The sequence below is a fragment of the Anabrus simplex genome, chromosome 2 (genome assembly GCF_040414725.1).
Source record: "Anabrus simplex isolate iqAnaSimp1 chromosome 2, ASM4041472v1, whole genome shotgun sequence".
Taxonomy (NCBI): domain Eukaryota; kingdom Metazoa; phylum Arthropoda; class Insecta; order Orthoptera; family Tettigoniidae; genus Anabrus; species Anabrus simplex.
The window spans coordinates 42,804,153-42,826,307 of NC_090266.1; the positions used below are offsets into that span (position 1 = coordinate 42,804,153).

General features: G+C 40.6%; 1 protein-coding gene across 1 annotated transcript in view; it reads right to left on the minus strand.

Annotated features, from left to right (window-relative positions):
- LOC136863441 (proteasome activator complex subunit 4A) overlaps positions 1–22,155 on the minus strand; it is a 1,047,550-nt gene that overhangs the window by 391,107 nt on the left and 634,288 nt on the right. Inside the window, exon 25 of the mRNA XM_068225934.1 lies at positions 20,231–20,426. Coding sequence (XP_068082035.1) covers positions 20,231–20,426 — 196 coding nt within the window. The remainder of the gene's footprint in view (positions 1–20,230; positions 20,427–22,155) is intronic.

Sequence of the window (22,155 nt, forward strand, 5' to 3'; positions counted from 1 at the left end):
TGACACAGATAGGTCTTATGGCAACGATGGGATAAGAAAGGGCTAGGAATGGGAAGGAAGAGGCTGTGGCCTTAATTAAGGTACAGCCCCAGAAAATGCCTGATGTGAAAAAGGGAAACCAAGGAAAACCACCTGCAGGGCTGCCAACAGTGGGGTTCAAACCCACTATTTCTCGAATGCAAGCTCACAGCTGCATGCCCCTACACGCATGGCCAACGCATTCCGTGTTACAGATTCTTCATGAAAGTATGTCCCTGGCGTCCTCTGTAATCAGAATGTTCTGGGTTCATGCTCAGTCCTTTCTTGCGCTATCAGGGAGGCCTGCAGTGAGATAAAAGTGCGATTACTGTAGTGATGGCATATGGGCAAGTCTGGTGCGGTTGGCTGTATCTGGTTGCTGCTGCAGCAAGTGGGCAGAGCCCAAACCTGGTGATGTCGCTTGCAGCTGCAGCCACCCTCAATGGCTCCTCTAAAGGTCTCACGATAAAATGGCAGACACTGTCACAATAGTATATGCAGAACCACCAGTGGTGGGCATTAATGCACTAGCAAATTTAGATGGCTCTCTTTCTGAAGTCCAGTGATACGATGGCCACCTAATGAAGATTGTCTACAATACCCATGATAGAAAAATCCACATCCACCTCCTGAAGCACCTTACACTCATGATAACAGCAGCGCGAATAAGCAAGTTCTAACTTGCACGCTACCTCTGTGCAAGTGCACCGCCAGTGATAAGAAACTAACTTTCATCGCGAGAGTAATACTAAGAGTGCGGAGCGGACGCTGGAGAGATAAGGTTACCCACGGCATTAATCAAGACCATGCAGCTTGCAGTGCACATGGATATGAATAGAAGAACGATGACCGCCAGAAAATTCTCCATTAAGCAGAAACCCATGATTGGTCATCACCAACATCTGGTTTAAGAAGTGTAATTCATTTCTGGTTGCATACTGGAGGTACACAAATGCAACACATAAACTCTATCCTCATGAAAAGTCGAGATCTTAAAGATGAACTGGACACTAAAATTATGCCTTATGAAATACGAGGACTGGGCCAAAAGTCATGGCAAGTATTTTTTCCTTGTAGATATGAGAATGGATCACAAACGTATATGTGTCGTGTGGAAGTTCTGCAGGCATAGTGTGTATGCAGAACAACAGATGGCTCTGTGATAGCTGTTAGTAGCGCAGCGAGGGCTGTGTAATCAGTCAGTTGGTGAGTGTCGTGCGAGATGGAAGTAACCTATGTTGAGCAGCGTGCTTACATCAAAATAGCCATTCTCCAAGGGAGAAATGCGATGGAATGTCACAGTGAATTAGTGGAAGCCCTTGGGAATAATGCCCTACCATACCGTACAGTAGCACGGTGGGTAGGAAAGTTTCAGCAAGGACTTATGTCAATGAGCAACGTTCGGGACGACCTGTCAGTGTGCGGCCCGACGTGGCACGTGCCATCATAGAGCAGCTCCTGGACGAAGACAGACGATGGATGCTACTGGAGTTAGAGAGGGCAAGTGGCATAGAGAAACGCACCGTCCACAGGATATTGCGTAATGAGCTGCAACTGCGCAAAATCGCATCGTGGTCGGTACCGCATGCACTGACGGAAGTTCAAAGATGGGTGCGCTATGCAGTATGCTCCGACCACCTTGCACGCTGGAAACAGGAAGGCGATCAATTCTTGTTATTATAAATGGTCCGTTATTGGACATTATTATAAATTATTATTATTATTGTAATAAATTTACTCATTCGGAACAAATATTTCCGTTTCCCTATGGGAATCAACATCTATATCATCGTTCAATTCTCTTCACGAATAATTGCCATCGATAAATTTTGGGCCGGGGCATACGAACCAGAATTGAAACGTTAGTTCGCAGAGTGGCGACATGCTGGATCACCAAGGATGCAGAAGGTCTGTCAGAATTCTTCCCCAGACAAATTGATGGTGATCATCGTGTATGACGTCAGGGGTGTCATTGTTTGCCCCTTTGTTCCACATGGCAGAACAGTGACTGCACAGTACCACAGGGACTTCCTGGTGCGACAGGTACAACGTGGCGTTCAGGAGAAACGTCCGGATCAGTAGTCACTGATTGGCTGATTGATCTTGTGGACAGTGCAAAAATCTTGCACGACAACGCAAAACCACATAAAGCAGAGTGTGTAGGGCAGCTACTGCGACATTGGGGATGGGAAGAATTGGAGCACCCACCGTTCTCTGCCGACATTTTGCCCTGTGAGTTTGATCTCATTCGAAAGATTAAGGAACCACTACGTGGTAGGTGGTTTGCAACACGAGAGGACATTGCTAATGCTGTGCACCAACAGGTGACCCGATTCACAGATGGTGCGGCAAATGCTGAGGCAGATGGTATTCAGCACCTCCCACAACGTTGGCAACGTGTGGTATCAGTAGCAGGGGACTAGTTTGAGGGTCTCTAGGCCCGGGTTTGTCATGTCAACTTTATGTTTACTGTGTTGTCATTCTTTTGGACCAGGAAGGCCATATTGCCCTGTATGCTACCATAATAAATTAGTGTGTTACGATATTTCAGTGCTATTCATTGTTCACACACGTAGTTAACACCTTGTACTTTCGTCTGTATATGTCATATTTTTCAACCGGACTGGCATCTCCAAGAAAAAAAGAGTTGCCATGACTTTTACCCCAACCCTCGTAGTTGCAACTCAGCACATACCAATTAGCTGCAAGCTCTGTATAAAGCCACTAAAAAACCATTCAAGTTCACATAGGAACAGCAAGAATCAAATGGGGGTGCTTTAATGAGAAGAAAACCGACAACATGCGTGAATTAATCTACCACCAATCACAACTGTTGAAGAAAGCTGGACAAATATGTAGAAGGTGAAGCTTTATCTGACCCTGTAATAATTAAGAGGGGAATTCCTCAAGGCAGTATTATCGGACCTTTATGTTTTCTTATATATATAAATGATATGAGTAAACGAGTGGAATCGGAGGTAAGGCTTCTTGCGGATGATGTTATTCTCTATAGAGTGATAAATAAGTTACAAGATTGTGAGCAACTGCAACGTGACCTCGAAAATGTTGTGAGATGGACAGCAGGCAATGGTATGTTATAAACAGGGTGGAAAGTCAGGTTGTGAGTTTCACAAATAGGAAAAGTCCTCAAAGTTATAATTACTGCGTTGATGGGGTGAAAGTTCCTTTTGGAGATCATTGTAAGTATCTAGGTGTTAATATAAGGAAAGATCTTCATTGGGGTAATCACATAAATGGGATTGTAAATAAAGGGTACAGATCTCTGCACATGGTTATGAGGGTGTTTAGGGGTTGTAGTAAGGATGTAAAGGAGAGTGCATATAAGTCTCTGGTAAGACCCCAACTAGAGTATGGTTCTAGTGTATGGGACCCTCACCAGGATTACCTGATTCAAGAACTGGAAAAAATCCAAAGAAAAGCAGCTCGATTTGTTCTGGGTGATTTCCGACAAAAGAGTAGCGTTACAAAAATGTTGCAATGTTTGGGTTGGGAAGAACTGAGAGAAAGAAGAAGAGCTGCTCGACTAAGTGGTATGTATGAACATTAAAACAAGAATAATAGTTAACACCACCTTTCCAATACTTATCTTTCCTATATTTAGGAAATAAACATTACAACAGGCGTTGTAAGATGGGACATGTTTCGCTTAACAGTCGTAAGCATCATCAGCCGAAAATAAATCTTAGCCTAAAGTTAGGTCAGGGCCCTGAACCTAGTGTCCTTAACATACATGGCACCCTAAGAATCATCATTTATATTTATAAAATGAAAACAGGCTTAAAACTAGTGTGAAAAAACATGGAATGTTACAACATGGCTAAGAGAAAAAAAACACAATCGAGTTGAGACAGAGGATATGAACAGAAAGTAGGCTACAATACAGAGCTGGTAGTGAAATAATTAAAATCATTAGGATATCATTGTTACCAGTCAGTCAATCAGAATGTTCAAACATAAAAACAAGCGTGAAAATATATAAGAGTGTTCATCATGGCTGAGTTAGAAAAAACACGTAATCGTGTTGCCAGAGGTAAAAACATAAGGTACAACATAGAGCTGGCAGTGTAATATCAAACTCATAGCTGCCAGTCAGTTAATAAGAATGTTCATATATAACAAAACATGATGGTTATATTCTTTTAAGTGAAGAAATAATTAATAATAATAATAATAATAATAATAATAATAATAATAATAATAATAATAATAATAATAATAATAATAATAATAATAATAATAATAATGCTACTTGCTTAACGTCCCACTAACTATTTTTACGGTTTTCGGAGACGCTGAGGTGCCGGAATTTTGTCCCGCAGGAGTTCTTTTACGTGCCAGTAAATCTACCGACACGAGGCTGACATATTTGAGCACCTTCAAATATCACCGGACTGAGCCAGGATCGAACTTGCCATTTTGGGGTCAGAAGGCCAGCGCTTCAACCGTCTGAGCCACTCAGCCCAGCAAGAAATAATTAAATCCCACTCTTGTATAGATACGTTTCACGCTTGTTTTTATGTTTGAACATTCTGATTGACTGACTGGTAACAATGATATCCTAATGATTTTAATTATTTCACTACCAGCTCTGTATTGTAGCCTACTTCCTGTTCTTATCCTCTGTCTCAACTCGATTGTGTTTTTTCTCTTAGCCATGTTGTAACAATCCATGTTTTTTCACACTAGTTTTAAGCCTATTTTCATTTTATAAATATAAATGTTGATTCTTAGGGTGCCACATATGTTAAGGACACTAGGTTCAAGGCCCTGACCTAACTTTAGGCTAAGATTTATTTTCGGCTGATGATGCTTACGACTGTTAAGCGAAACATGTCCCATCTTACAACGCCTTTTGTAATGTTTATTTCCTAAATATAGGAAAGATAAGTATTGGAAAGGTGGTGCTAACTATTATTCTTGTTTTAATGTTCATATCTGATGTCCAATACGGTCTACAATGAGATTTATTACGTGTAAGTGGTATGTTCCGAGCTGTCAGCGGAGAGATGGCATGGAATGACATTAGTAGACGAATAAGTTTGAATGGCGTTTATAAAAGTAGGAAATATCACAATATGAAGATAAAGTTGGAATTCAAGAGGACAAACTGGGGCAAATATTCATTTATAGGAAGGGGAGTTAGGGATTGGAATAACTTACCAAGGGAGATGTTCAATAAATTTCCAATCTCTTTGAAATCATTTCGGAAAAGGCTAGGAAAGCAACAGAACGGGGATCTGCCACCTGGGCAAATGCCCTAAATGCAGATCAGTATTGATCAGTATTGATCAGGTTGTCAGCAAAGCCATGACGACATCAGATCAAGAATGATGTGTGGATCTGGAATTGATTGGTTGAACTCGTAGCCTGTGGAGAGGCCTTGAGCAGGTCGTTCTAGCTGATGCGCATGGGCAACCGCTTTGGAATGACAAAGTCAAAGATGCAGTTTGCAAGATGAATCAACTGTATCATGAGTTTCTGCAAGACCACTTGCGATGGGGCCACTGGGACGTCTACCGAATCATCAAATCCAGAAACCACAAAACAGAGTATATCCAACATTTCTATTGTGTTAACGATGAAAAGGGTAACTTGCTAGTTGATTAAAAGCACAAGTATAATAGCACCATTCTTTCAAGAAGATTTCAACAGAAGAACTTGCATAACCTCCAGTCCCAATCAGCACATCTGTCCAGTGACCCATCATACTTACTGATGTCACTGAAGTCAAGGGGCTGCATTAAACTAGATGAAGCCAGGAAAAGCCAATGTCCAGATGACAATGTGGCAGGGCTGTGGTGTCCTCGAAAGAGATGCAGCAGACTGGACGACCAGACTCTTCAACCAAATAGTCAAAGAGGGCAGTGACTACCATTCAAGCCAAAACAGCACATTTTTTTTTTAAACTTGCTTTACGTCGCACCGGCACTGACAGGTGTTATGGCAACGATGGGATAGGAAAGAGCTAGAAGTGGGAAGGATGCGGACATGGCCTTAATTAACGTACAGCCTCAGCATTTGCCTGGTGGAAAATGGCAGGCCACGGGAAAATCATCTTCAGGGCTGCTGACAGTAGGATTCAAACCCATTATCTCACTTATGCAAGCTCACAGCTGCACGCCCCTAACCACACGACCAACTCGCCCGGTGCAGTCAAAGAGGGACAAATGCCATGTGAATTTTAACAGAGCATTATGGTGCCCATACACAAAATGAAGGAAGTCTCAATGAATGCACCAATTCCACTTCCGAGAGTCACGCCATGAAAGTGTTCAAGTGTATTCTTAACAAGCGGATCCATGAGATCATCCAGCTGACCATAAAACCAAACTGGATTTGAGAAAAATAGCAGAAAACCGACACAATCCACTCTGCATGGGTTTTAGTTGAGAAACATTGTGGGAACAACAATCTGCTACATCTCACTTTCTTAGATCTCAAGCAAGCTTTTGAATGTGTGCTGCAAAACCTGATAACTCTGACAACGTGGCTTCCTGGAGTACCTTGTAAACTGGGTACAGCTGCTTCATGCAAAGCCAAGATGTTATGTTGAAACTGCTGCATGAGTGTCCATACAGTTGGCATTCATCAAGATTCAGCCCCGTCACCACCGTTGTTCATCCTTGTGATTGCATGTGTTGCAGCAAACCAGCAACGACCTTCACCGAGGATCATTCTCTACGCTGACTAGGTAATGTTAGTCACCAAGAATAAGCTGAATCTCCAACACCAAATCTAGGACTGGAATGATTGACTAGGCCAACATGGAGTGAGGCATAACTGAGAGAAGAATAAATATATGTGGTCAGATGCCAGATAAACTGGAACAATCCAAGTTGATGGTGAGGACCTGCCATGAATGACAAAATATAAATATCTGGGGTCTACAGTCGCTGATGATGGTTGACTTCCTGAAGAAAATGCATTAATTCATGCTGCATAGATGAAACGGCGAATGAAGATAGGAGCCACTTACAACTGCTAGATGAAAGATAACCTAAAATCAAGGATCGATCTTACTGTAGTTCATTCCATTGCACTCAAGTTCTGAATGATGGCTAACAACCAGAGAAGCAGAACACTGAGAAGGCATCATGGAGGCAAAGCTACTGAGATGGACAGCTTCCATCACCAGGCTGAATCACATCTCCAATGAAAGCATAAGGAACACGTCGACGGTGAACCAATCAAGGAGAATTTTTCGCACTGACACAGATAGGTCTTATGGCAACAATGGGACAGAAAAGGGCTAGGAGTGTGAATGGAAGTGGCTGTGGCCTTAATTAAGGTACAGTCCCAGTATCTGCCTGGTGTGAAAAATGGGAAACCACGGAAAACAACAGAAAACCATCTTCAGGGCTGCCGACAGTGGAGTTCAAACCCACTATCTCCTGAATACTGGATACTATTCACAATTATGCTAATGCAGCTATCGAGCTCTGTCAAGGAGAAAATGCAGGGGAACCATTTATAATGGTTTTGCTATGTGCTGCTATCAGCAGCAGACACAATCGCAAAAAGAGGGCTATACTCTGGAAGTTACTGGAGAAAGATGAAAGGGGCAACCAAGGTATCAAGGACTAAAGACTTCAAAAGTGTAAACCTCCACTCTGACATGGCCCAAGAAAAGGAAGAAATGGAGAAAGTGGACCCTCAACAAGAAGTAGCAAAGGAGATACAAAAGCTTGAATATGTTGTTATACAATACATTCCATTTTTAACTATTCTTGTACAATACTCTAACCCTACTGACTGTTTTGAAGACAGCCATACTTACATATCTGCAGATGGGCATTAATCAAATGAAATAAAACATCTACAGTAGCACCTCGATTATACGTTCCCAGAAACTACGTTTTAGGGTTAGATGTTTATTTCTGCTTTTTTCGATTGTATCCCCGAACAGGTTTCCGGCACTTCCCTCAGAGCACTGTTTAATCACTGAGCTTTCAGGCAGGATTCAAAACTGGACCTTCTTAATACAAATTTAGTATTTTGATATTATTGTATACGATGATGTTATCCAGACCAGAACAGATGGGAGGTTTTGGAATTGCCTATTACGGTTTGGTCCTAATATAAGACTGAGAATTTTACATTTCTGTGTTAAAATATTATAAAAACTGCAATCGTTTTACTTGCACACGTTACATATAAAATGTTTGTAGGCTATCATTTCCTACTCGTACTGACTTGCACAATGAGCGTGCTTTCCAGCTGAGCTCAAGGTCACAAATAACCATAATTTCTGAAGTTTTTATTATAATTTTTCTCTTTACAATTTGATTGTGATTAGTGACGGGCAGAATTCAATATAATTCATTCGAGAATTCAATGTAGGCCTAATTTATGTGGTATAAAATTTCCAGAAATTGACTTTGAACAGCATACCAGTGACCAATTTACAATGGAAGATAAAAGGGATTTCGCCATCATGTTGGGCGCTTTTGAATCTGATGTGCTATATTTACTTAGATTAGAAATTAAAAACTATCTACTTGTAGTCGATTATTGTTTAGCTTGGCGTTACTGGTACCAGATATTTCGAAGAGTTTGGCTGATCAAAGTAGCTGAACTAAAATAAGATTTCATGGGAATATGATGAAGTTTCCCCGGTAAAACTGAATGAAAAGTTTCGAGATTTCTAACTCGCATACAGGTAATTAAAGTTTGAAGCCAACCCCGTGGTCCAACTTGCCTGCCTCTCAGCCGGAGGGCCTGGGTTTATTTCCCGGCCAGGTCAGGCAATTTTACTTGGATATGAGGGCTGGTTCCAGGTTCACTCAACCTACAATTACCATCAAATGAGGAGGTATTGAATGGTGAGATGGCGACCCCTGTCTAGAGAACCAAGAATAACGGAAGAGAGGATTCATCACACTCGCCATGTATTACCCCATAATTTGCAGGCCTTTCAGCTAAGCAGCTGTCGCTTGGTACGCGAAGGTCCACTGGGGCTGTATTTTGGTTTAAAGAGTGTTTGTAAGATTATAATTACCACATATTTCATTTTTGTGATGTTTATCCAAATTGTTGATGGTTTATTCGTTCCCAGATTATCCATTCTCCCACATGTTAAAGCTTTTTTATCCGGGGTCTTTCCAAAACAGAGAATTGATGTCCCACTCTATTTACATTTCCTAGCATGCTAATAAATGTTATCCCTCATTCACTATTACCTTTACTCGGGTATTAGACCCCCCCACCCCCCGGCTTATCAAGACAAAGTGAAAGATTAAATCTTGCTTACATGACACCCCCCCCCCACCAGATGTAAATCGTCAGAAAAGAACAATGATTCCGCTTCGAAGTAGGTACAAGACTTTTGCAGCTCTGATGACATCACACAAATTTCTGTCTGTACATCCCACGCAATAAAAACGCATCAAAGTCATGCGGTACATCTGTGTTTCATGGTTAAGAAATATCCGCCTCCGTAGCGTAGGTCTACTGCAGCTCTGATGATGTCACACAAATAGGTGAATACTTTCGTGTCCAACCCACATATTACAAGCACACATCAGTCATGCTATGTGTGTGTTTTGTAGTTAAGAATGTGTTATGAATAGCACAATTAGCTGCCGTTCTCAGGAGCCTCAGTTCGATTCCTGGAACTGTACTGCCAGAGATTTACAAATGGCAAGAAGGTTGATGTGCGGTAAAAATGGTACATGCAACTCCCCTCCATTGCAGGCATGTCTAAAAGTAGCACTACCACCTCGGGATGAGGAAACGAGTTTACTTTAGTTAATAAATATTCTAGGTTGCTGCTATTAATATAGCAGCTGAGATAATTAACAAAGTGATTGTTTAATATCTCGTAACTCATGCCAATATAGGTATTTTTGGAGAGAAACAGGTTTAAAACATGATGAAAACAATCCAATCATAACAACTGTTCTATTTGCAACATCAATCAATCAATCAATCAATCAATCAATCAATCAATCAATCAATCAATCAATCAATCAATACTGACCTCCATTACGGACAGTCACCCAGGTGGCAGATTCCCTATATGTTGTTTTCAAAGCCTTTTCTTAAATGATTTCAAAGAAATTGGATATTTATTGAACATCTCCCTTGGTGAGTTATTGCAATCCCTAAACTCATTCCTATAAACAAATTATTTGCCCCAATTTGTCCCCTTGAATTCCAACTTCATCTTCATATTGTGATCTTTCCTACTTTTAAAGACACCACTCAAACTTATTCGTTTACTTATGTCATTCCATGCCATCTCTCTGTTCACAGCTCACAACATAGCACTTAGTCGAGCAGCCCGTTTTCTTTCATCCAAGTCTTCCCAGCCCAAAATTTGCAACATTTTTGTAATGCTACTCTTTTGTAAAAAACCAAACCAAACCAAACCAAACCAAACCAAACCAAACCAAACCAAACCAAACCAAACCAAACCAAACCAAACCAAACCAAACCAAACCAAACCAAACCAAACCAAAAAACCAAACCAAACCAAACAAAAAAAACCAAACCAAACACCATGGCACTACAGCCCTTGAAGGGCCTTGGCCTACCAAGCGACTGCTGCTCAGCCTGAAGGCCTGCAGATTACAAGGTGTCGTGTGGTCAGCACGACGAATCCTCTCGGCCGTTATTCTTGGCTTCCTAGACCGGGTTTGTCAGAAATTGCCCAGAACCAATCGAGCTGCTTTTCTTGGCATTTTTTCCAGTTCTTGTATCAAGTAATCCTGGTGAGGGTCTCATACACTAGAACCATTCTCTAGTTGGGGTCTTACCAGAGACTTATATGCCCTTGTCTTTACATCCTTACTACAACACCTAAACACCCCTCACAACCATGTGCAGAGATCTGTACACTATAGTTACGGTCCCATTTATATGATTACCCCAAAGAAGATCTTTCCTTATATTAAGACCTAGGTACTTACAGTGATCCCCATCAACGAGTCAAATCAGGCAAACACAAACAACTTTAAAACAATCTTAAAACATACTGTAACACCTGCATAGATGAATATTAAATAAAATATGGTACATGATGATATTGCACTTCAGTATAAAACCCTTTTAAAAATGATGACTCCAATGTTTTATAGACATGGTGGTTTGTCCAGCTTGTGTATAAAACAATGGAGTCAGCATCATTTTTAAAAGGAAGTGCAGTATCATCATGTACCATGTCTGGCTCCAAGGCTAAATGGTTAGCATGCTGGCCTTTGGTCACAGGGGACCTGGGTTCGATTCCCGGCAGGGTTGGGAATTTCAACCATCACTCGTTAGTTTCCCTGGCATGGGGGCTGGGTGTATGTGTTGTCTTCATCATCATTTCATCCTCATCATGATGTGCAGGTCGCCTACGGGCGTCAAATCAAAGAGACCTGCATCTGGCGACCCGAACCCGTCATGGGATCTCCCGGCACTAAAAGCCATACGCCATTTCATTTTTATCATGTACCATATTTTATTTAATATTCATCTATGCAGGTGTTACAGTGTGTTTTAACATCGTTCAACCCGGAAATTAAACTAAATAATTCTTCACACTGTGGAAGCTTCACCTCTAAGATTGTTTTAAAATTGTTTGTGTTTGCCTGATTTGACTCGTTGGCTGATGATAGCACGAGTTAAGTGCCGAAACTAGTACCTCATGTGAACGACATGTGATTAATTCACATTAATAAATGTCATTGTATTGAATAGGAGGGCATCTAATAATTTCAATTATTATAATCCCACTTCAATACGGATCATGAAATTTCTAAATATCAATAAATATCAACAAACAGCCCGTAACCGTTGGAATTAACCAAGGAAAGTTAGGAATTAACCAAGGAAAGTTAAAATCCTCGACCCGATCGAGACCCTTTGAACCATAGCCCAACACATGCTAACCATTTTGATTTTGTATTAACAACATAATTTGTATTCATATAAGGTGGATCATTTATACCCTCTTCTGTTGTGTGTTAACCATTTAAGCTCATACTATACACAACGGTATCAAAATATTGCAACTTATGTGATGAAAATAAAAAGCGTGACTTTTAGGAAGTTTTGTTTCACATTTCGTAATAATGGAAAAGGTTTGGGTTCTCTTATAGGGAACTAAGGATATTAGGCGATAACCTGTATTTAAGAAAAGATTCCGTAGACCCTTCGTGAACAAAAGGTTAGATACCCAACATGGCACGGCTCACGCAGCTCGGCTCAAATGATGTAACAGAGGTTACAAATTCAACGAAGCGCGTCTCGAACGATGTCACAGAAGCCTGTGCGAGGCTGCCAACTTAGGAACTAGTTACAAGACTAGGCTATAAGAAAGAAGGCTATTGGGCAGAGGGCACGAAAGTGGTCAACAGGGCTCTAGCAACCCACACACTCCACAAGGTATGATGCGATAATCACCCTGTGACTAAGTAAAACATATCTGGTGTACTGAACAATTTTCTCACTTTCAACGAAGTTGGCAGCCCCAGCCAGCCTATACCAACACAGAAAATGGTGGCAGATTTGAGTTTTACACAGTCTACTTTTTAATGCTTGGGTCGAAGAGAAGCATTGGCACCAGGAGGCTTGTAGTGAGGTTGTGTGTGAATGACCTGAGGACAGCACTCCAGCCTACAAGATCCTTGTTCAAAAATCACTCATACATTCCCGCATAACCGGTTGCCGCTACTATATGCTAAGGATATTGAGCAGTCCCTCTAAATCGAAAAAAAAACTTTTGCATATATGAGGGCCGTCCCGAAAGTAGTACCCGTTAGCGCCGCATAAAGCGCCGACGACTCGGGTAATCGCCGGGCAAAGTCAGACCGTGTCAGTGGCTTGCCTGCCTACTCTGTGCGGGGTTGCGTGACACTAGCATTGCCTGTGTTGTGTCTGTGATTGTTTAAAATGTTTAAACAAATTGAGAACTCCGCCAGTTGTGAAGTGAGGGCCGTGATTAAATTTCTTAATGCACGAAACGTTCGACCTTGTGATATTCATCGCCAATTAACGGAGGTGTATGGAGACAATGTGATGGACGAGTCGTCTGTTCAGTGCTGGTGTCGCAACTTCAACCTGGGGAGGGGGAACACACATGACGAGGAGCGTTCAGGGAGACCATCTGTCATTACATACCAACTGCTGAGCACAGTAGACGAATGCGTGAGGAACGATTGGCGCGTCACAACTGATGAACTCTGTGAACATTTTCCTAATGTGTATCGAACAATTGTTCATGAAACTGTCAAAGACCATCTGCATTATTCAGAAATTTGGGCAAGGTGGGTCCTTCGCATGCTTACAGAGGAGCACAAAACCAAGCGTATGGCTGCAGCACTGACGTTTTTGGGACGTTATTCCGATGAATGAGACTCTTTCCTGACTCGCATCATTACTGGGGACGAAACATGGGTTTGTTATGCATCACCCGAGAGTAAATTACAGTCAATGGAGTGGCATCATGCTCATTCACCAACCAAACCAAAAAAATTCAAGACAGTTCTGTCCACCAGGTAACTAATGGTAACCGTTTTCTGGGATCGCCGAGATGTACTGCTCATTGATTTTATGGCCCATGGAGACACAATTAACGCTAATGCGTATTGTGAAACATTAAAGAAATTACGGTGGGCAATACAAAATCAACGGTGAGGTCTATTGTCTACAGGCATTATTCTCCTTAATGACAATGCCAGGCCTCATGCAGCTGTGATAACACAACAACTTTTGCAGCAATTCAAGTGGGAAACCTTCGACCATCCCCCGTATAGCCCAGACTTGGCCCCTTCGGATTTTCATCTCTTTACGAAGCTTAAAGACTTTCTGGCGGGAAAAAGATTTGACAGTGATGAAGAACTTAACGAGCCGTGACTACGTATCTCAATACGCTGTGGAGAAGTAGTGTAAAGTATGCTCTTTCCAATAAAAATGTGTATATTTGTTAACATTTCCTCCTGTGTCTTTATTGCGCAAACGGGTACCACCTTCCTGATGGCCTTCGTATTTTTCCTACGTAAGATCGATCAATGCGGGAAAATTGAGGCCGAGGACAAATAATTTTTCCATGGGTGATGTGATAAAACGATAGTTTGAGGAACGATAAATGCAGGGAAATTTAATGTTGGGCTTTGTCTATTCTTTTTTGCTAGTGGCTTTACGTCGCACCGACACAGATAGGTCTTATAGTGATGATGCGATAGGAAAGGCCTAGGAGTTGGAAGCGGCCGTGGCCTTAATTAAGGTACAGCCCCAGCATTTGCCTGGTGTGAAAATGGGAAACCATGGAAAACCATCTTCAGAGCTGCCGACAGTGGGATTCGAACCCACAATTTCCCCGATGCAAGCTCACAGCCGCGTGCCTCTAACCGCATGGTTAACTCGCCCGGTTAACATTGCTTGATACAGAACATTTTTGGGACCGAATAAATTGAACAATAAGCACAGGAAAACACAAGAGTTCTGGGAACGATGCATTGAGGTTCTACTGAACATTCGTAAGTTTGTTAAAGAACAATGTAAAATGTTTTACATGTACAATTTATAGCTCTTTATAGGCTGTAAGTCATGTGTTCACTGCACAAAATTGGAGGTTATCACATATTGGACCAACCTTATTTTTCTGGTTGTAAAAGTGGAAAACAAAAAAAAAAGGGGGGGGGGGGATCCAGTACACGACCAAATACGGTAAATTCACTTACCAGAGTAAACCTGAACTATAATTTGAAATTGGGTGCCTCTGTAACATGATGACATAGATAATTCAATATGCATAGCATGTGTAACCGTTACTTCAGCGGCTTCAACAAACACAGTAAAGGGAGGAAAGTAAGTGCAATTACACGGTACCTAAGACACTACACACACAAGAAAACAGCTGATGAACTACGCGGAACTCCGCTGATAACAACACTGGTAAATATCAGTAGGGGCAACTTGATGATAAAAACCCAGTAACGTGAAAGAAGCTGGGAACCTACCAAGGGCATGGAGATGGCTTACGTTGCAGATTCCGGAAAATCAACCCTGATCCTTGATTTTCAAAATATATTATTTAACAGAATATTACTTACAAAGGACTTTACAAACAAATTCCGAACAATTTCAGTCATGTCGAACTGGCGAACTACAATTTACATGTTCCTTGAGACACACGAAGTGGACGTTCCTTGACAATAGCATCTTTAAGTTCAAAGAGTCAAGCAAATACCATACATCTAATTACAACCCAAGTCGTACAATACAATTTAGAGTGAAGTTAAACGTACCTTTCAAAATATCTGAACAACATAATTTGAACACGTCCAGTGACACTGAACTACTAGAGGCAAAACCACAAGGTAAATACATAAAACTACAATTTACATGTTTAGTTCTTGATCTTGATCTTGCGCTGGGACAATTCTGTTTGATCTTCACCTTTACAAGGGAATGTGTGTGTGTCTCCATTCCATGCTCTGCTGCTGCGATTCGGGCGTGATATGCGAAACCCATGTTTCGTCTCCCGTTACGATCTGACTCGTCGTCACCTCCTTCAGCATAACGAGTCAAAAAAGTCATCGAAAACTTAAATCTGTACAAAAACAAAAGATTCACCTGTAAAGTCGAAGGCCAAACAGACTCTGTGCCAGCGCAAGATCAAGAACTCTTGGTTATCGGAACAGGCAGCAAGGGTCTATGAAGAGGTTATTCAAAACTTAGTTGTAAGGTATTATAAGTGTTTAAACAAACTTGGCGTCTATGTTGAAAATCAGAGTAAAGTAGACAGAATCCGCAAATAAATGTGGTGTTTGAAAATCGTCTTTCGTTGCGTAGTTATTTTCAAACGGCCCTTACTTAAAAACACGCCTCGTCAAGTAACGCTTATTGTCTCATAACAGGACTGTTGTTGTACGAAGCTAGAATGCTAAAAATTACACATCTCTATTCCCTCACAGGACGTATGTGAGTGAGATGATCGGTCTCTAATAAACCTTCTGAAAATAGTATGAACTCGGGCTGCACATGTGTGAATCAGTCATGCACTTACATGCCATTACTTAGCAAATGCATAGATTAATATATTGCATCACGTGCCCGCGCGAATATGCGAAGCGCAATACTATTTTATCAAGTAATGTTAAAATTCGCCAGAATTGTCTACAGGTGGCTTGTAAAATCTCTAGAAAATTGACTAGTGACAATTTTAGAAATTCTGTCACAAAAAGACTCCAAATCTACCGACCAGTCCCTAGAATCAATTAGACTCATGTGAACGAACACAAACATAGCACACGAGAACGAGAGACTGACAATTGATATACACGTCGCGATATACAGGTTTCAATAAATATCGCACATTCGCACACATTTCTCGTATTAATAAATGTTGGTATTTCATTTGAAAGTGGCCCAAAGGCGAAATGGGTCGATTTGAAAATAAATGTTCAAAGCTCACCAGAAAATAAGAATAAGCTAAAATCGGGAAAAATAATAAAATAACTGGGAGGTAGGAAAAACTGTCAAAAACCAGGAGTCTCCCGCCTACATCGGGAATGTTGGCAGGTATGCTACTTTTTTTTTTTTTGCTTCACGTCGCACCGACACAGATGAGTCTTATAGTGATGATGGGACAGGAAAGGCCTAGGAAGTGGAAGGAAGTGGCCGTGGCCTTAATTAAGGTGTGGCATTTACCTGGTGTGAAAATGGGAAACCATGGAAAACCATTTTCAAGGCTGCCGACAGTGGGGCTCGAACCCACTATCTCCCGATTACTGGATACTGGCCGCACTTAAACGACTGCAGCTATCGAGCTCGGTGGCAGGTATGCATTAAGTACGTTACATACAATAGACATTGTCAAAAAATAAAATCGTAATATATAGTACATACACAAACTAATAACAAATGTTGTTTTCAATATATATCAAATTCATTAATTTCATGGATTTCTTGCCCTAAGTAAAAGGGATACATGAGTAACCACTTGTTAAGCTTATTTCTGAATATCAGATGGTAGTTCTTTTAGATCTGAAGGAAGTTTATTAAACATCTTCAAATGAGCAATGAAATGGCTAGAAACCATCTTTTGTAACCTACGGCGAGGTACATCAACTTGGTTAGCTGACCTGGTATTATATTTATGAACATCACTTCTGAGTTTGATTTTGTCTGTTTGTGCATACACTTTAAGAAGTGCATTGGAAATATATGTGTTCACAACAGTCATAATGGACAGCTTAATAAATATAGGCCTACGGTGGGCCATCAAAGGAGAATTTGTTACAAAAGGCAATGCCCTTCTCTGGAGAGGTAAAATTTTAGAAATGCGGCAGGAGTTTCCCCAAAGTAGACCTCCGTATTGAAGAATACTGTGAACGAATGCAAAGTAGGCATCTACAAGATATTTACTTGAAACTTTATCTCTGATGGCTCTCAAGGGATCTACCACTCTTGATAGTTTACATGAAATAAAGTCTATGTGAGCAGTCCAGTTAAAGTTTGACTCTAAATGTATTCCTAATAACTTCACATGTTGTTTATCATAATTTCCTTGATTTTTATTGTAATTAAATATAATTGACTGAGTCTTTTTATCATTTACTGCGAGTTTGTTCGCAGAGAACCATTCAACTGCCATGTTCAATGTTTGCTTACATAGCACACTTGAGTTCTTTGACTGTCATAGCCTCATTTAAAAAAGTAGTATCGTCTTCATATACTGTAAAACCAAACTGGCATTAGATCCTATATTATTAGGTACATCATTTATTTGAACAAGAAATACAAAAGGACCTAAAATCAAGCCTTGCGGTAATACATGTTTATGAAGTTCAGTTTATCAAATTCTTCTTCCCGGGGTGTTGATCATGTGTTGACGAATCTCCAAATTTGCTTTTTAATCTTACCTGACACTGACTCCCTGAAATTGAATCTAGGTAACATGCCAGGTATGAACTCCACAGTAAAATTTTACCAGAAGTTTAAATATCAAATTTACTTGAATTTAAGGATCATCTAATCGCAAAAAAGGTCTATCCAATCAACACATATAGCAGAACTTCCTCTTTACAACCTTCATTCAATTTCTTTAAATCTGACCACAAAAAATATAAATAGAATATTAACAGACAAACAAATCACATTTTGTATATACTGTAGATAGCACATACCTATCACTCACACATTATTTAACCTGAGATAACTTATAAGGATGAGGTACCACCATCTGCCTTGTTATCTGATCACACTAATTTACTTGGTGTGATCCCTAACCTCCTCACGGTGTAGGGGTAGCGTGCCTGCCTCTTACACGGAGGCTCCAGGTTTGATTCCTGTCCAGGTTAGGGACTTTTACCTGCCTCTGAGGGCTGGTTCGAGGTCCAATCAGCCTGTATGATTACAACTGAGGAGCTACCTGACTGTGAGATGGCAACCCCGGTCTAGAAAGCCAAGAATAACGGCCGAGAGGATCCATCGTGCTGACCACACACGACACCACATAATCTGCAGGATTCGGGCTGAGGAGCGGTTACTTGGTAGGCCATGGCCCTTTGGGGCTGTTGCGCCATGAGGTTTGGTTTTGGTTTGATCCCTAACCTCACACGGTCACACATATGCTTCACTCTTGTGTCCAGGAACACAACTTGCCACCAGCCTCTCCTGAAGTTAATCAGTCAATTTCTCCCAGCTTGCACATATCACACAACAGCATTTTCACTCCACCAATTGCACAGACATAAATATAAAGATATTGGACGTCCAAACCTCTGAACAAGTGCTCTGTGAGTAACAAAATTCAAACCCATTACTCTGTACCTATAGATAGAGCCCAAAGTTCAACTAAATAAACTAAATTGCCTGGACTACACTAACCTACATTGCCACACAGCTCAGCCTCCAAAAATAAACACCAACTTTGATGCTCATACAGCACAATTGTCAAATAATAAGTCACTTGCATTCGGGAGATAGTGGGTTTGAATCCCACTGTCGGCAACCCTGAAGAACATTTTCCATGATTTCTAATTTTCACAACAGGCAAATGTACCATAATTATGGCCATGACCGCTTCCTTCCTGCTCCTAGCCCATTCCTATCCCATCGTCAGCGTAAGACCTATCTATATTGGTGTGATGTAATGCAAATTATTAAACAAAGAGAGGAAGAGAGAGAGTCAACTACATTTCATTTCTCTGTCAGACACCACGACATTTTATCTAACCGAAGCTTCAGATAGCCTTCTTCCTGCTCAAACAAGCCTTTATATACATTACCGTGAGGTGGAGGCATTCCAAAAAGCCAAATGGTAGACATGCTCTACAAGACTTACCTACTGGAATCTTACAATCAATGCGAGCTTGTTCAAACTTCATGAATTCCCAGTGTCCTGGTTCACCATTGAGAAGTGATACAAAATGTTCTTAGCGTTATTCCACTGTTCCAAATTGACGGGCTATAGTCTTAAACTTATATTTCTACACTGTTCCCTACGTTGCTGGGCAGTGTTGCTCAACACTACCAGGACTCTCCAGTTGATGAAATGGTCCTTCCAAATACATCTAATAATGTTATTAGCTTTACGTCCCACTAACTACTTTTACGGTTTTCAGGAGACACCGAGGTGCTGAAATTTATTCTCGTAGGAGTTCTCTCATGAGCCAGTAAATCTACTGACATGAGGCGACTTATTTGAGCATCTTCAAATACCACCGGACCGAGCAAGAATCGAAACTGCCAAGTTGGGGTCAGAAGGCCAGCACCTCAACCATCTGAGCCACTCAGCCCGGCCCAAATATATCTCCAATGGCCCAAGTTACAACATCTCCAGCAATACAAGCTTTCATGACACAAATACAGATGTCCACAAATGCTATTTAAAAAAAAAAGTTACCAGTATATATCTGTCTTATTTTGAAAAAATGAGACATGATCAAGATGTCCTCGTCTTATCTTTATAACTTAATCGAATCAAATTACATCAGTTTTCAGATAAATTAAATACTGGAATTCTCATTGTTACTCAAGTAGGGGATCATTTTAACATACGGTTACAATACCTTCCAAAAATTTAAGGTTGACTTTTATTCGAGTAATGCAAGGCCATCTTATATTTGGCCCAAAATGGAACTGAAATTCAGGAGTGATGGAACACAAAAGTATACATAGTTTTACTCTGTAGTACCAAAAAAATTGCTGAAGAAAATCTGACATCCAAACACACTATTACAAGTGATGTAACACTAACCTTGAACATTAGGAATCTGAGTCCACTGAACTTATCACAGCCCTTCTTCTCCTCCAGAGAGAGGAAGTACATAAATTTCTTGACCTTTTCTGGGTCACTGAAGAATTTATCAATGGGGCCCTCACATGGTAGCAGTTCACTGCTTGTGCGATCAAGTTCTGGCTGAAGATTCATTGGTGCATACACCAGAAGTTCTCTGCAAGCATAAAGGAATCCCATGGTTTAGTAAGAGAAAGTATACCAGCAACATACAAAGATGGGTTCATGTCAACATCTACAGTGTCCATCTGAACAATACACAAGTTGGTATGAATCAAGCCATTTATAAAAAGATAGGAACATGATAAGAACATGTATTATTATAAACCCAAGGACAGGTCAGCATCCGAAAAAGGAGCGATATGAAAGGAGAAAAAGACACGGTCAATTTCTACATTTTCATACACTGCCACCTTCAAGTACAAAGGCTCTCTGGTTTCTAAGCCCAGTTCTCCATCCATTTCTCTTCAGGCCCCGATGGCCTTGCTTCAGTTTCCCAGCTTCATCAGAATGGCAGAGTTCAACACTCCCTGAGGGATCATCTTGACAGATCTTCAGTCTCACAATCAATCAATCAATCAATCAATCAATCAATCAATCAATCAATCAATCAATCAATCAATCAATCAATCAATACTGATCTGCATTTAGGGCAGTTGCCCAGGTGGCAGATTCTCTATCTGTTGTTTTCCTAGCCTTCTCTTAAATGATTGCAAGAAATTGGAAATTTACTGAACATCTCCCTTGGTAGATTATTCCAATCCCTAACTCCCTTTCCTATAAACGAATATCTGCCCCAATCTGTCCTCTTCAGTTCCAACTTTATCTTCATATTGTGATGTATCCTGCTTTTAAAGACACCACTCTAACTTATTTGTCTACTAATGTCATTCCACGCCATCTCTCCACTGACAGTTCGGAACATACCACTTAATACCAACATAGTTGCTCCATTATTGGACATATAAATTTACCAGCTAACTCATTCCTTGGTAAATATAGCACACCTACCAAGACGCATGGCTAGTGCATACCATGGAGGCCACTGCGCAGGCTACTTACTGCGCAGGCTACTTGGAGCCACTGGCAGTGCCAATGCACTATGAGAGACTTCGTCTCCTTTCCAAAAATTGGTGTCTGACTGGCCATCAGATGATACAGATGGTGATCCCAATTGATAAATTTATAATTTATAAATTTATAATGTCCAATAATGGGCCATTTACATTGGTATTATAAATTTACTCATTCGGGACAAATATTTCAGATTCCCTATGGGAATATTGTCAACACACAATCAAGTTCAACTTGCGTCATCAGAATAACTCCACATCCTTCATCTAATCAAGAAAGCCATTTTAATTTGGCATTATCATCACACTATTTTATGTACCATATGCATATAATTTTATTCACACAGCTACTCATGGTGTTTTATAATTGGGCAATTCTATGCATATAACAACATTTTAATCTCTGTTTTAATTGGACTTTATGCTTCATACTATGTTCATGCTGCACCATTTGAACATTCAAGATTGACAAGACGCCAACACGCCATGTCACAAGATCTAAAGACAATTTATTTACTTATTTCAACATGTCCTCACCTTATTTTCAATGTTTGTATGTGTGACTGAAGAGGTCCCATAAGAGGACGAAACATGTATCACGAGTGTAGTCCAATGTAGTATTTTCAATAAAGACAATTACTGTATTGTAAAGGTGAAATTATAAATTTAAATTTTCACAAGTTGAATAATGATAACAGATAAAAACTAACATGCCCAAATTTGCCCTAATAACAGATTAATCAGTAAAAGGGTTCTCATTGTAGGCGAAGGATATTGCACAGATTAATATAGGAATTTGTCATTGTCATTAAA